Source organism: Rhipicephalus microplus, chromosome 8, assembly GCF_043290135.1.
Source record: "Rhipicephalus microplus isolate Deutch F79 chromosome 8, USDA_Rmic, whole genome shotgun sequence".
Classification (NCBI taxonomy): domain Eukaryota; kingdom Metazoa; phylum Arthropoda; class Arachnida; order Ixodida; family Ixodidae; genus Rhipicephalus; species Rhipicephalus microplus.
Genome location: NC_134707.1, coordinates 35,087,721 through 35,104,538, shown reverse-complemented (window position 1 = coordinate 35,104,538; position 16,818 = coordinate 35,087,721). Strand labels below are relative to the sequence as shown.

General features: G+C 46.1%; 2 protein-coding genes and 1 long non-coding RNA gene across 3 annotated transcripts in view; 1 reads left to right on the top strand and 2 right to left on the bottom strand.

Annotated features, from left to right (window-relative positions):
• Positions 1 to 662, top strand: part of LOC142768931 (uncharacterized) — a 33,535-nt gene extending 32,873 nt beyond the window's left edge. Inside the window, exon 6 of the mRNA XM_075871523.1 lies at positions 414 to 662. Coding sequence (XP_075727638.1) covers positions 414 to 640 — 227 coding nt within the window. The 3' untranslated portion in view covers positions 641 to 662. The remainder of the gene's footprint in view (positions 1 to 413) is intronic.
• LOC119187091 (rab-like protein 2A) overlaps positions 1 to 16,818 on the bottom strand; it is a 290,773-nt gene that overhangs the window by 115,579 nt on the left and 158,376 nt on the right. The window lies entirely within an intron of this gene.
• The window catches only part of LOC142768933 (uncharacterized), a 63,302-nt gene that overhangs the window by 41,915 nt on the left and 4,569 nt on the right, over positions 1 to 16,818 (bottom strand). The gene's annotated exons all lie outside the window — the stretch shown is intronic.

Below are 16,818 nucleotides of genomic sequence, written 5' to 3'. Positions count from 1 at the left end.
CCCAGTACTTGAATCGCTCGAGTAGAAATATCACTAACGATTGCCATCATTTCTAAGAAGTCAATTAAGCATACATCATTCAGTGCAACTCAAGTGGACTGAAACCACGTCTTTTCGGACTTCCGTAGTCAGTGTGCCTCAACATGTTCCAAGTCAATTGCATTTGTGAACGAACGCGTGTGCGAGCTCTCCTCTCTCTCCTTTTTTCCATCTTTCAAGCTCCCTCATCCTTATCTCCAGTGTAGGGTAGCATACCGGCTGCTCCAGACTGGTTAACAACCCTGCCTTTCCTTTCCCACCTGTTCCTCCCCACCCCTTCTTCAAGCAAGGACACAAGTAACTGTGCAACTGAAGGCGGTAGATTATTTAGTCTTGTTTGAATATGAGTGCTAAGTTTTATTTATTTGTTTCAGTGTGTCTTTGCAAGAAGCCAGTTGAAGGAGGATATTACCGCGTCACGCAGGATCAATATCGTTGGTACTACAATAACAATACAAACCAGTGCGAACGGCATGCAGCAGCACCTGGTGGTTGTAACGATTTCGATGACAAAAAAGAGTGTGATAGACATTGTTGGAATGTTACCGCAAGAGTAATGTCATGGCCAAAACGATTTTGGGAAGCTGTAAAGAATCAATAAAACTGGTCGTGTATTCCCCAAACATGACTCTTGCAAGGAGGTCCCTGTGTGTGTCTTACCAGTGAACTATTTGTTTCTCGATCTGCTATTGCGTTTTTGCATGCATTTATATTGTGGCAGCGAATTTCAGACATAGACCACGCCAGTCTTAGAACATGCCTGAATTCACTTGCTGTTCCTCAGTAGAAAATATTTGCAAGCAGTAAAAAAACATATCGTCGATTATGGTACTACTTAGTGTAAAATGGGGGTGGAGCTGGAGATGTATTTTCATTTTAGGATGCGTTAGGCGAAACACTTTTAGAGTCATGTATGTACACTTTACAAACACCTACGGCGTGAATCTACGACTTTGAACGGCGCCGTCACCAAGCAATAGCTCAGAAGGCGTGCATTAAAGCTGAAACGATGCCAGGCAGTCTGGTAATATCTGCAGACAGACACCTTCCTCAGTCTGGTGCGACTGCGGCACATGTTCCCCGCGCAATGCCCGAGTGCTACTTGCAAATTATGTCAGACAACTCGAGTGACACTCTCGCACATGTTGTGGGAGTGTGCTGCTATAACAGCTGAAATGGCATTAGCTCCAGATGCTGTTCGGTCGAAGTGAACAGCCGCTATGCGGAGCTCCAACTTCATGACAAGAGGGGGCAGTCTATCGGGCCCGAGAGGCGGTGTCGAGGCAACGCCTCGAGGTCCCCTCATGGGAGACCTGAGCCCGGGTTGTAAACATTGCTGGACTTTCAATATAGTTGTTTCTATCTATTCATTATGGGTTCTCATCTTTCCGCTTTTAGTTTTGTTCGAGCACCCCGCCACGGTGGTCTAGTGGCTAAGGTACTCCGCTGCTGACCCGCAGTTCGCGGGTTCGAATCCCGGCTGCGGCAGCTGCCTTTCAGATGGAGGTGGAAATGTTGTAGGCCCGTGTGCTCAGATTTGGGTGCACGTTAAAGAATCCCAGGTGGTCAAAATTTCCGGAGTCCTCCACTACTGCGGACAGATCGGGGGTTGCCGAAGAGAGCGGACGCGCATCACGTCGGCTCCGTCTTCCAAGAACTTTTTGCCAGTGATTTTCGGTCATTCAGCCCATGAATGTTACAACAACGCATGCGGAAAGTGACCAGGATTCCACTGACACTGAAATTCAAGGTGGGAAAAGACTTTTTGCCGGATTTGAGAGGTTTTCAACCCGCTCCCCTTTGGCCCGACACTCACGAAAGCCGGCCACCCGACGAGACGCGCTGAGCGTCTCCTCTGACGCGGGCGCTTCCTTCGCCCAACAACGATGGAAGTCCAAGTGAACGGGGAGGATATCTCCCCCGAAGAGTTTCTGGAGGGCACGGATTGGTGCACCATCGGATCTAAGACCCAAGTTCACTGCGCAAACGCGCAGAGCAACACCCAGAACGGAGCCCCCTCCTGCACCGGCGAGGGAGCGGACTTCAACCGACAGCGTTCGCGTCGACAACCGCGTAACATCAAGCAGCAAGTTATCAGAAAGAGCAAAATGCCACTACTCCCACGGAGCGATTTCAAGATCGTGATACGACCACGAGGAGGCCTCGACGTGGCCACCACTGGAACCATGCGCCTCGCATCGGTGATTTACCGCGCGGCCAACGTACCGGCTCATGAAGCAGGGGAGGACACGGTGTGTTCCAACAACCATCAAAACATCATCGTCGTGAGAACACCACATGCCTCTCACGTCGATAAGTACAGACAGCTTCAAGCCATCACCATCGGCGAACGCCACCACGAGGTCAGTGCGTACGAGACGGCCCCCGACAACATGGTGAAGGGAATAATCAAGGTCATCCCGTTGGAACAAGACGCCAAGTCCATTCATACCAGCATCGTTCACGCACGTAACCCTTACGCCCTGTCAGTCAAACGGCTCAGTAACACCACGACCGTCATAGTGGTGTTTGAAGGATCGCGAGTGCCCACTTACGTCAATTATGGCGGCGCTCTCCTTCGCTGCACCTTGTATCGCAAGCAAATCGACATGTGTCACTGCTGTGGGAAACTTGGTCACCGCATGGACGTGTGCCCAAAGCCCAAGGACAAAATGTGTCGTGGTTGTGACACCCCTAACACAGGCCCCAACCACCAGTGTTCCCCCCATTGCAAGCTGTGCGGGGGCGCACACATGACGGCGGACCACAACTGCCGTGCAAAGTACAAAACGCCCTACATCGTGACGAAGAGACAGTGGGAACGACGCAGGGCCAACGAGGAGGCAGAGGCCACTGCCACCAAGTATTCCACCAGCACGCCCCGCTCAAGATCCAGGACACCCAGTCGAAGCCACTCCCGATCTCGTAGCCGCACACCGGGACCCCGAAAGCAGCAGCAACGCCGAGCTCGCAGCCGAACACCTGGACGGACCCCAACGAGGGACGCGAAGACAACTGATTCGGTGAACTTTGCAGATGCGGTCATAGGAAAACGCGCAACAAAGGCGGAGGCTGGCGGCAAAATACACACTGAGATAGAGGCGGAGATAGCTCAGTTAACACAGACGATACAAACTATGCAGAAACAAATTGAATGCATGCAGGCACAAATTCACGCAAAGGACGAACTCATACAAAAGCTCCAGTTTGCCGCTAACAGCGAGACTGATCAACCGGCAATGCAAGAAACACAAGAAGAACTCGTAGAGGACGGTGAGGTCGAAGGCCCTGATACTAAACGGGGGCCGGCTATCTCCCTTAAAAAGTCAGTACGTGCAGCAACAGACGACACCCGAGTGAAGGCACTACAGGCTCACGTGAGCAGTCTCGAGGAAACTATCACCACGACTATCACGCGTACAATTCAACAGAGCTTGGAGAGCATTTATTTCAGATTTTCCAGATTAGAAGCTGCCAACAGCGCGCTGGTGTTGTCGCATAGTGAAGTGGCGCCACACTTGTAGTACCACATAACCATGGCAAGACACCCTTCGAAACAAAAACATACAATATGGCAGTGGAACTGCAGAAGTTACAAAAACAAACGAGCGCACCTACAACAATACCTGAAAACGATCCCCGAACGCCCAGACGTCATCATACTGCAGGAAACAAACGGTCCCGCCAAACTTTCAGGGTACCAGTCTATAGCAGGCAAGGAGGAAAATCTAAATGTCACCACACTGGTCAAGCGAGAGCTCACGGTCATCGAACACGACACCCATGTCAAGGATATTGAAAACGTCCTCGTAGAGCTAATTCTACCGCGTAAGACGCCCGACAGCATCTTCGTACTCAACGTCTATAGCAGTCCGAGATGCCGCAAACACCGCTTTCACGTCCTCTTCAAACGAGCACTCGATATCGCCCAGGGGCAACAACTCTTCATTGGAGGCGAATTCAACGCGGTGAATACGGCGTGGGGTTACAAACAAGATCAGCCGAAAGGCAGGCATTTGTGGAAAACGGCGCAACTCACCGGCCTCGAGCTGGTCACTGATCCAGCGGCACCAACTAGGCAGTGCAACAGCGTCAGCACTGACACCACGCCTGACCTTACCTTTACGTGCAATACACGAAAGGTGACTTGGAGAAACACCATGCAAGACTTAGGCAGTGACCATTACATTATCTCTATAGAAGCAGAAGGCGGCCCACAGGAACACAATGCCAGTCGCTAAATGAAGATCACCAACTGGGAACTACTACAAAAAAATCGAGACAAGCAACAGATTGAAGACATCAAAGACATTGAGCAATGGACTGAGCAACTTCGGCGTGACATCGAGAGGGCGACGCAACTGATGCCGTCAACAGCTGGGATTGATAGAATAGACACCCGGTTACTGCACATGTGGCAAGCCAAGACCCAACTTCATCGCCGTTGGAAACGACAACGACATAATAGGAGACTGCGAAAACGAATAGCACAGCTCAACAAAGAAATAGAAAAGCACGCACTTAACCTGCAACAACAGCAATGGGAAGAGAAATGCGCGCAGATGGATGGTCAGCTCACTACGAGTCGCACATGTCAGATACTGCGGTACCTCATAGATCCCGCGAACACCAAGACCTCACAGAGGCAAGCCATATGCAAAATCATACACGCTTACGGGGAAACGGAGCGAGATTTCCTACGGGAAGCGGAACTCCATTACATATCCCAAACGCCCCCGCAAGTACATCCGAACTACAGGGGAGAAGGCAACGCCATCCTAGACGCAGAATTCTCAATTTCCGAAATCGAGGCGGCCCTCGTCAAACTCAATACCAAGTCAGCCCCAGGCCTACATCGAATATCGAACAAGGCACTGCGCAACCTCGATTACAGATCGCTAGAGAAACTCAAAGATTATATTAACGAGTGTTGGGTGCGTGGAAAGTTACCCCAGCCATGGAAAGAAGCGCAGATTGTACTTATATCGGAACCCGGTAAGAAATTGCAGCTGCAGAACCTGCGCCCTATCTCCCTAACATCATGTGTAGGTAAACTGATGGAACATGCGTTCCTCAATAGACTAACAGATTACCTCGAGGACAAGAACCTATTACCACACACAATGATAGGGTTCAGAAGACATCTCTCCACAGAGGATGCTCTTCTACAACTAAAACACCAAATCATAGAAAATCCTGGGTGCTCAACGAGAGCCATCCTTGGCCTGAACCTGAAGAAGGCCTTCCATAACGTTCGTCACGACGCCATATTGCGAACAATAGACAGATTGAACCTCGGAATGCGAGTGTACAACTACGTCCGAGACTTCCTTACGGGAAGAACCGCACGCATGCAAGTGGGACAGCTAGAATCAAATCAAATCAACATTCGAAGTTCGGGTACACCGCAGGGCTCGGTGATCTCGCCGATGCTCTTTAACCTCGTCCTGCTGGGGTTACCCGAGCGATTACATCAAATTGATGGACTGCACCACACGCTATACGCGGATGATATTACGATCTGGACGACAACTGGCAGTGACGGAGAGATCGAGGATCGCTTACAGGCGGCCATAGATTGCGTGAAACATTATCTCGTAGGCACGGGATTCACCTGCTCGGCCGAAAAATCCGAATTACTGCTATGCATACCGGTGAAAAAGGAACGCCCGCTCAAAAACTATGTACCTTCAGAAAATCAAGAAATCAAACTAACATCATCAAACGGCTCACCAATCCCAATGTGAAAGAAGATCCGGGTACTGGGGATGATGATTGAGCAGAATGGCGGCAATGGTAAAGCACTGCGCAAGATAATGGCAAAGGCCACCAGCACGATGCAACTCATCTGACGCATCACGAACAAACATGCGGGCATGCGCGAAGGCAGCGTCATACGACTCATACAAGCCTTTGTTATTTCACAACTAATGTACATGGCACCGTTTCACAAATGGACAGTTGCGGAAAAAGACAAGCTTAACGCCCTGATACGCAAGATGTACAAGTTCGCGTTGGGACTGGCGCCCGGAGTTAGCACCAGCAAACTCCTAGAGTGAGGGTTGCATAACACCTTCGAGGAACTCGTGGAGACGCAACAAGTTTCCCAGCTCGAGCGCCTATCCAAGACCGCCCAGACCGACCCCTACTAGAAGAACTTGGCATCACGTACCATACGCCGCACGGCATCAAAGTCGAAATTCCAAGATCGGTACGCGAGCAAGTATACGTACCCCCATTGCCTCGCAACATGCACCCCCAACACCATACGAGACGGCGTAAAGCCAGGGCACAACGCATTACTCAAAGCTACTCCAACGACACTGAAGCGGTTTTCACTGATGCTGCGCGTTATACCAATAAAAAGAATTTCGTGGCGGTAGTTACCGGCCATCGTAGCAAGTACATCACAAGCCTCACTGTGAACACGGCACACGCTGAAGCGGCAGGGGAAGCGGCTATAGCACTGGCTCTCACACAGACCAATGCCACATACGTGATTAGTGATTCGCAAACAGCAATTCGCAATTTTGCCAACGGACGCATCTCGCAAGAGGCGTTTTACATACTCCAACGACATCCCATACATCCAGGAGAGGCCGATATCGATAACCGAACGCACCTGTTATGGATCCCGGCACATACCGGACTGAGCACCCTCAACGAAGCGGCTCACCACGTTCCTCGAGGCCTCACTCACCGAGCATCGCCGGAGGACGACGAGCCCCCGCGGGGAACTGCAGACATCTAGGCATGGGAGGATCGTATAACCAGGTTTCACGACATCACCACACATTGCCAGTTACAAAGACGCATATACCCATCTCCTCACGAAAGGCTAAACAGAACGCAAGTGGTACACTTCAGACATTTACAAACAGATTCATACAGAAACCCTAGACTCATGCACGCCATGCATCCAGACATATACACTACAAACAGATGCACGTCATGTGGCGAGGTTGCCACCCTTAGTCACATGCTTTGGGAGTGTCAGGGCCTAATAAACAATTCGAACAGTGCCGATTCATCTCACTCTTCCACCGCCAGCCTCCGCTCGCGTTGGAAGGCCGCACTGCTCAGCTCGAACCTGACAGCACAACTCTGGGCCGTCCAGCGTGCCGAGGAAGCCGCTTCGAGACAAGGTCTCGGAACCACATCCGCGGTGGGTGCCCAGCCCCACTAGAAACGCCAGACTCGAATCGTTTGGATTCGACAAATAAAGTTTATGTTCTTCTTCCACTACTGCGTCTCTCATAATCATATGGGGCTTTTGGGACGTTAAACCATCCATATCAATCAAGTTTTATTCGAGCAACTTGTTTGTTCAGCAACTATGGCTGACGAGGTGCTTACAGCGAGGAAAAATTGCGCAGAATGAACGGAACACAAGAAGAGGACACACAGCACAGGCGTCACGCTGCGTGTCATTGGCTGTGCTGTGCGTCCTGTCCTTGTGTCCCCACTTATTATAGCGATAGTAATTATATTGACACTCTCCGCTGGATTTGGTTCCAGCGTCGGCGTCACTCACCCTATATGTAGATATATCTTTATATTTTAAAATGCAAGAAAGAAAAAAACCAGTAAAACTCTCCGGCGCGCGGAATCGAACGTGCGACCTCTGCGTCGTGAAAGCGAGGCGTTGACCACTGAGCCAACCCGGAGCACGTTCTTCACCGGTCAAACGGAAAGCTATTTAATCTCATTTTCTACAACTCGCAGTGCAAGAGCATCTTCCTTGCGTTGTAATTTATAGAAAAACAAACCATTATCAACTAGGCCAGATTTTCCTTCTTGTTCAGTCTATATCTACCACTTACCGCTGCTCACGAGCATCTCGGGGGGAACTGTTCTCAGAATTAGCAGCAAGAGGGCGCAATGAGCGCGCGTCGCCACATCGCGTGGCGGCGCGCGATGTGGCGACGCCACGCGGTGGCGAGGAGAAGATCTACGGTAGCGAGGAGAAGAAGATCGTACGTCTTGGCTAGCATCGGGGTTTACTTAAAACAATTCTGACGTAGTTACCGGGCGCACAAAGGTCACTGAAATCATTGCAGTCGCCGTTTGCGAAAAGCTCGCGCTTTTTAGACACAGCGAAGTAAGAAATGAGACGCTAATTCACGTGCATCCCTACCTGTAAGTACGTTTCGTGCGTAATTTGTGCGTGAGAAATGCGGGGTACGTTTCAATCTGCTTTCCATTCAGCGCGCTACTTTTCACTTTGTGGCTAATGGATTCATTCCTTCACCTTGACATTAAAGCTGTTACTTTTTCCAGTTGTTTCTCTTCGTCAGTATGTACCAACAAGCCCGAATTTCAGGAGTGCTTCCAGCGGTTGTGGGCACAATGCCGCTGGAAGCACTCCAGTATCTCCAGTATCAATGTATATCGGTACAAATTGCTTTGTACCGAGATGGATGCAAACACATTGCATTATACCGGATGTCCCAGCAATCTTGAGCCAAGGGTTCACAAGTACAATATCAGAGGTAGCCGAGTGAAATTAGTTGCATATTGTTGATAACCCTTTTGCGCAGTGCAGACAATTTTCGTTTTGTAGGTCCCTAATTATATATTTGAAATTATTCGGCTATAAAGCTGAATACTGACTTTAAGCAAGATATGGGAGTTCAAAAGTGCTAGAGTGTCTTTAGAACCTCATACTACGTTATTTACGATAAAGAAAGTCTGCGGTATATCATCTTTTCCAGTTTTAAAGAAAGGCTGCGAAATTCAATAAGAACCGCGTGAATGTTCCAGTGCCGCGAACGTTTTGCCATCAGCCATGATTTGAATAAACGAAATCATCTGCAGCTGTTCAATGAACAACCTAAGTGATCGTCCACGACCTGGTGTAACCTCGCAGACATATTATAATACATGGTTGTCTCAAAGTCTTACATGAATCATTTTCTGGCGAAGTATGCAGTGGCGGGAATAGCGTCTGCTTGTATCTTTTAAGTGAGTTCCCATTCCTAAATATATTTACGTTAAAAAATGTGAACCAGAATAGCGCATCTACTATTCTCCAATAAGAAGAGACAGACATGTATAAAATATACGCTGGTAAAATGTATTCTTCACTCCAAAGAAATACAGGCTAGAGAAACAGCTTCACAGATCTTACGTATGCCTTATCCGCAAGTGTTTTGGGAGCGTTACACGTTGCACTGGAACATTAAATTGCGTTTCATTCTGGACTCTGTACATCGGTCGTGTGTTTTTTTAGAATATTTTAGGCTCTAATATGTGTGCGGCAGCTTACAAGGTTTTACGCAGGTGTCTTAAGCTTTAAGCGTTGGGAGATATTTCTGATCTGATTTAATGAACGATGAATAACAATCATTAGATGGGCCATTAGTATTTTCAAACATGAATTCGATTGATATGTGGGGTTTGACGTTTCGAAACAACCATATGATTATGAGTGATGTCATAGCGAATGGCTCAGGAAATTACGACTACCTGGAATTCTTCAACGTGCACCCAAATCGAGCACACCATGCCTACAGAATTTTCGCCTCACTTGAAAATGTTTTCAAACAGCGTATCTGCATTTGATGCGCAAGCTTTGTACAATGCGTACTCGTTGCACAGGTATACAGCTGCCGAGGAACAAGGTTAGCACAGGTTACCAATGTTCGTAGCATAAATACTGTCACTAGCACTAAACTCTTTGGTGCTCCTTCACGGCGGGTACCGCCGCTTTGGATCATGAATAATATTTCCAACACTAGTTTTGGCGTGCTCGGCAGCAAGATACCGTGCCTTAGGATTTCCCCTATGTTTCGAGCTTTACTAGTGCTGATCTTTTTTCGCTGCAGCTCCATGCACACCATATTTACTTCAGATAATACATAAGGTTAGCATAGCGTGTAATACAACGTGAAAATAGGTTGAATGCGTTTTGTTGAACGTAATGAACGCAGTGCTCTTCCGCGAATGGGCTGCATTTCTCAGAAATACGCCCCTCTGCGATTCAGGTAATGGGACTGCGCTAAAGTGCTGCTGGGATACCCAGCGTAACCGAGTCTCGAGCAAAAACTTCCATCGCATTTTCCAATGCCATAATGTTTTCACGCATCCGAGGAAAGATGAAATAGTTGGTTCCTGCATGTTTCAAATTTTGGCGAAAACTAATTTAAACTCTCAGGCTCAAGAGGACAGAAAAAGCTGTGATTTCAGAATATTTATCTACAAAGTATTCGATCACAACCTGTACTTTGTTGTCTGTGCGGGAGTTGCCACACAAATGAGCAAGATAAAGACGCTGAATAGTTTTTTCTTGTTTGGAAATGACTCTGTAATATGATTTCATCATTTCCAGCATGCCTTTCTTCTAGGTTAAGGGGAGGCCGATTCAAGAATTAACAGTGGGGTTGTGTTCGTTAGTACTACGACAGGAAAGCACTCGGCTGTAACAAAGATAAGTGTGAATTAGCTGGCTGTAAGAAACTTAACGATGAATATACATCTCTGAGGCGTTGAAACAATGCTACCACAACTGTAAAAACAGTGTGGCCTGAATTAACTTGGCGAGTTGTATGGCGTGAATAAATTTGTAAATGCTATTAAGAAATGCGAGCGTTGCAATATGTCTTGTGTGTCTGCCTTTGTATATACATATCGGTGCCGCATTCTCCATGCGCCTTTTCGCATGCCATTATTCTCTAAAAAGATACTACATAACAATCAAAAGATGTGGCTCCACACTTCGGTGTGGCAGCTTAAAGGCCAACCCCAACAAAATTTTGCTTGGGCGGAAACGGCCATAATCACGTAGTATATATATAAGTTACGATAATGACAGTGAAAAACTTTATAGTCGCGTATTTAATTGGTAATTGGCGCTCTAAACGCCAGCAAGCAGACGACGAGGAGGTCCAGTAGTGCGCCAAGGCAAATCGGACAGAACTTGATAAGACGATGACTACAGAACGTCGCCGCCTCGCACCTTGTGAGCAATCTTCCTTACCGCTGAATCACTCTGTGCGTTCGTCCGGCCTTGGCACCACCTAAAGACAGCGCGTTCAAAACGAGTTCATGCTGCATTGAAGTCGATAACAAGTCAAGTTCAAGTCAAGCAGCGTTTCTGAGTACAGGGGTCAGACGCTGCAAACCTAGCAGTGGAAAGCCCAGACCGCTTCCGCGATGTGCGTGCTCGAAGAGCGCGGAGCAGACGATTTTCCTGTCTTTCACGTCACTTCTAGTCAGCCATAATGGCGTTGTTTTTCTTGTTTCGGTCTCAAAACGCCGTTTGCAAGTTTTTGCTTTTTTTTCTAAAATAAGCGCTTGTATTTCGAAGGTGACATTTGGAAGACGGCCAAATGTAACCACTAGCTAGACTCTAGCTCGACCTGTAGCTAGACTACCTATATATTGACTTTTTGTGGAGTGTTGAACTTCCTTTTACAAAAAAGAAGTTCGGCACTCCTCAAAAATTTTTCTCTAAATGAATAAGTCAATAATTTAACGAAACACGCGGCGATATCTTCAATCCACTAGCAATACAACGGATACTCACTTCAAAATTAAAGAAAAAAAAAGTTGGCTCCAAGCAATCACGCTTCACTTGGTAATCCAGCGTTCCCTTCGACTTTCAGGAAGTGGAAATCATAGAAATCTACAAAAAGGAAATTGAAAGTTTGTTGCTACCAACAACACACAGCGTGCGGAGTAATACTACGCAGCGGCAAGTCCGTAAGAATACATGAATTACTTTAGGCATAGGTCTAGAACAGCGTCTCTTGGCGTGAAAATGCACTGACACGAGCGTTTATTTACATGCTATTCTCCACAATTTTAATGATTTATTTGCGGAGTTTAACAAACAAAGTATTCGCCATAGCGGAGGGCTCCGGATATGTAGACCACTAGGGGTTCCTTTAACGTGCACCCAAATCCGAGCACGCAGGCCTACTGGATTTTCGCCTCCATAGAAAATGCAACCGACGCAGCCGAAATTGTGATAGCAGTTGTGTGATAACATAATTGAAACATAGCCGAAAGTGTGATAGCAGTTTTGTGGACCATTCCGGCATATTTTTCAGGAGTGAATCTCCTTAGGCTCGGATCCCGTCGTTGTCGTCGATGCTCCGAGCCACATAAGCTCCCAATAGACGCTTGCTGTCTGAAAAGGACGAGACGGCCGACGCATGAACTAGCGGCGCTGCAATTCCCTCTTGCATAAGGAGCATTCATTTGCGCGCGTCTACGTGTTTCAGGGTGGCGACAACTTCGATAATAGTTTCTTACAATTGGCGAAAACGGCCATTATACCAAGGAGGATTAAAAAAATTGCTGGAGTGGAAATGATTGCGCAAAAGTGAAGCCGTTCCTCTGGCGAAATGGCGGTTGTGGCGGCCATCTTACTAGGGGCATGATAAAGTATCACCGATCAGCAATTAAAAACGAAGCGTTTCCCTCGCACGCACAACGAGTTTAATGTGGGAACTTTTTCGGGCCACATAGTGCTCCGAGTGCGTCTTAAAGTTACTAGTTTTCCATAGTGAGCCTTTAATTGGAGGCAAAGTTCATTGAAGATTCAGTCATCCATACTTGTTTCTGTGTGTTATTTCGTCGGGAACAACTATCCTTTAATATAGAACTAACGTACCATTTACATAACGTATAAAAGCCACTTGATCTTTAAGTGGGCACTATCAGAAAAGAGCAAGTTTCCGCCATCTTGGCAGTGGCAAAAAGTGGCTTCACTTCTGCTGGCAAGGCATTGCAGGAGCTTCCACTCCAGATATTTTTCTTAAATCCTCCTTGCACTATACTTGACGGGGCGCCATGTTGGTTCTCAGCGGTTGCTCATTTACATTGAAGGCAGCGTGGGTTTGAACGAGAAGGGGGTGTTTTTTTTTTATATAGCAAGTTCTGAAAGCTGGAGGGCTGTTTTCTGAAGATAGCAGCCCTTTTGTAGAATAGAAAAAACGTGTTCGTGACTACAGTTTGTATGAAATATCATTAAAACAGTTCATTTTTTCCACCTGGTAGACCCACCAAGTTGGCGAAGTGGGGATATTTAGGGAGCCTATGTTCAATGGGCATAACCTCGATGTCACTGTGAACAGACCTAAATGTCTGCACGACATTCCTGAAGCAAATTCACCGTATCACTGCAGACACCTCAAAGGCCTTCTAAGGCAAAGCTCGAGAGCATGCTGTGTCGATACCCATAAAGACAGGGAAGGCATGCAGATCTAACAAATGGGTAGCTCGCGATGTCCTCTGTAAACCGCATAACTCCGCTATCCCGTTTCGCATACCCTAAATATTGCTTTTGTCCGGAATATAATTTCCTGCAGCAAGTTTAGTTCCTGCAAAAGAATCTGAACAATGGACTGCTTAATAATTTTGCAAGCTGTAAGCATTGCCAGAAAATAGTAGGACGCTCAATCATAATACACCAACCCTCCCCTCGGAAGCCTGTATATATATCAGGCTAGAAAAAAAGCAAAGGGGAACAACAAGGGACAAACCAAATTTTTCCAGGTCAGATTTTATTGCAAACAGCATCCGAACAGCTTCTGCCTACAATTTCTTCAAAACGCCCTGCCTTCTTTGCTGGAAGCTTGTGTCTTCACAGTGGGCCTACAATAAAGCAATAATGCGAAAATTCATACACGGCGCTGACCACATATACGGAGGGCATACACATTTTCTCTACAAGCACTAAATAAAAACTGAGTTCACAATATCAAATACTTTGTGGCTGGTTATGAAACAAAAATACAAAATTAACGACGCAGCATCAAACTCTCATTGGGTATATTTGAGTTATGGGCCAAAACCTTACTCGCTTAATGCGCATATACTGTATCATTTGGGACCAACAGACCGACAGGACAGACGGACATGAACAGTAATTCTGTCGCATTCTATATTATTAAAACGAAATCCTTTTTGCCATTGCTGAACAAGTTTTGGTGTGGTTCCGCATGTAATTGAAGGGAACAACAAATACCCGTGGCAAGCCGGACAAAATTTAGTTGTGTTGTAACTGTGCAAAAGTACAAGAGTATACAGGGAACACTTTCGCCGGCTCGTCTGTCTACCTCTAAATGTCTTTTCTCAGTGACCAAGGAGAAAGTACAGAAACGCGAACATTTCCCAGCAAAGGAAGACGCAAACGCGAGCGTCTGTAAGTGGTTTATGGACCTGGAATTTCCCGCAACAAATGCGACGACGGCTTCGGAAACCGATGAAACGCAGATAGTGAATGTACGCAAGACCACACGTTGAACTAGTCATATCATTCTATTGGTAAATTGCGCTTCAACTACGAAGGTAAACAAGCATACTCAAGTTAAGCAGCTTTCGCTTGCTTAACCAGGTGGAGCCGAACGATGCCTGATCCATTTTTTTTACTGTGCATGTTGTCGTTCTTACTTCACTCAAATTGCTTTCAGTCACATGAATAAGTCAATATTTTAACGAAATACCCAGCGATATACCCAATCCACTTGTAAGAAAACGGGTACTCACCTAATAAAAACAGGAAAATTAAGTCGGCCCCAAGCAATCACGCTTCACTTGGGTAATACAGCGTTCCCTTTGGCTTTCGGGAAGTGGAACAGCCTTTGGCATTGCGGCACGCAGCACCCTGGCGTTCACACTCTAAAGTTTTTGTAGATGCGCTTAGTGCGGGGATGGGGTCGTAGCAGAAGCTAGGCCTACGTACGGTATAGTTAAACGCAGCTCATACTGCAGTTTGCACACGCGCGCCAACATGCATCTGGTGCAGTGTGGCGGAGCAGGAACACCTGGCCGCGAGAATTAACATGGCGCTTGTTGTCATGAGAACTGGAACTGGCAACATTGTGTTTTAGCAGGCGGTGGCAAGTGGTGTATAGATAGATAGATAGATAGATAGATAGATAGATAGATAGATAGATAGATAGATAGATAGATAGATAGATAGATAGATAGATAGATAGATAGATAGATAGATAGATAGATAGATAGATAGATAGATAGATAGATAGATAGATAGATAGATAGATAGATAGATAGATAGATAGATAGATAGATGCGGTCAAACTCGGCAAAGTTTGCAAAAAAATGCTTCGCATTTAATAACGTATTTATTGTGTTCGTCAAACAAGTGCATTGGTGAAAAACAGGATGACGACAAAAAGCTACTGTTACTGCAACTTGTTTCAGTACTGTCCACGCTGTATCAGCAATGCTAGAGTAAAAACAAACACGGAGATACAAAAAGCAAGAAAAAATAGAAACCAAAAGTGACTTAAATGACAGGGTAAAAATTGATACTCGCTTGCGTACAACAAAATATTGTGCATTTACTATGGGGTTTTAAATTACAAAAGAATAACGCATACAGCTCTATACTTGATGAAAAACAATGATACGAGGAAACTTAACACAGAAAACATTCTAAACAATTCGCACTTAAAACCACTTTCAATACACTGAAAGTGAGAAGTATCTTATGTGTCAATATTAGTCTCTTGCGGCTCATATGCATAAAGACTAGTTGGTAAATTGTGGCTAAGCCTTTTTGGCCCTAAATAATGCGTGAGAATTTTCTATGGCGGCTTATATTGATGGAAGCAAATGCTTTTTGTGAGTTCACGCATTTACCTGCCTCCCTCCCACAGAGTTTTTTGTCCTCGCTCATGGATATCCAAGTGTCTGATCCTGACCGTTCAAATGTTCACACCAGTTAAAAACCCACGGTCTCTGCACTTCCGCTCCAAAACAGAAAAAAGCAAACGAGAGTTAAGGTAATTAGTGTAAGGAGCAAGCTCTTCCCCATACTACAGGAAAGCGCTTCATGCGACTCGAAAATATCACTGGCAACCAGTACCACTCTGTGTCCACGGTTCAAGTGGTAACCAATGCTAACGAATGTGAAGGCTATCAGCCTCCAGACTGTCAACTTCATTTTTTTACGAAACGGCATGGGTTAGAAAAGAGCAATGGACAGCGTTGCTATTAACTTTCGTCGTGCCATCACCTCTTCATGAAGATAGAGAATCGTCAACCTGAATGTTGAGATTGCGTCAAAGCTGGTCTCTCAAGGCTTTACACATTTATCAGAATTTCGCTTTCACCTCGACAAAAGTAAAATGTGTATTGACCAAAAACTATATGAAAATTATACAAAAATAAATAGTCGTAAGAGTGCGTATAAGGGTAATTGCTTGTGCTAGATGTTATTTATCCATTCTTACTTTATTGCGAACCGCTTAAAATACGAAGACTTAGAAGACTTAGAGCACTTGTGTTCATGTGGTTTCCACACTCCTGATTTGTCCCCTACCAGCGGTGCGTACATCACGTCATATTCATAATCATCTCAGTTTCAGGGGCATCCTTTACCAAGCACAGTCATTCAAAAATTCTGCTTGGCAACGCGCTATCGCACTTTGGAATAGTCTTCCTGGGGTAACTGTTTTATTATTGGGCCCTTCAAAATATTGTGAGCATTCGCAGTTCTATATGTTCCCTTGATTTTTGTATAATGATGTTTTTTTTTGAACTGCACTTCATAGGAGCGTTTTTTTTTTCCTTTTCCTTTCCATTGTACATTTTTTAGCGTTTCTTTCTAGAGGACGTTTTTTTAGGCTTCATTAGTTTTGATGTTTTTGGAACACCCTCTTGTCAGTGCTCTTCGAGGCCTGTAGGGTGCCATTATGAAATATATAAACAAATAATAGATGTAATTGGTGTTAACAATAATCCACCTTTTCCTGTGGTGGATTTTGGGAATGGGCCTAGGAATTCTACTCCAATTTGGGTGAA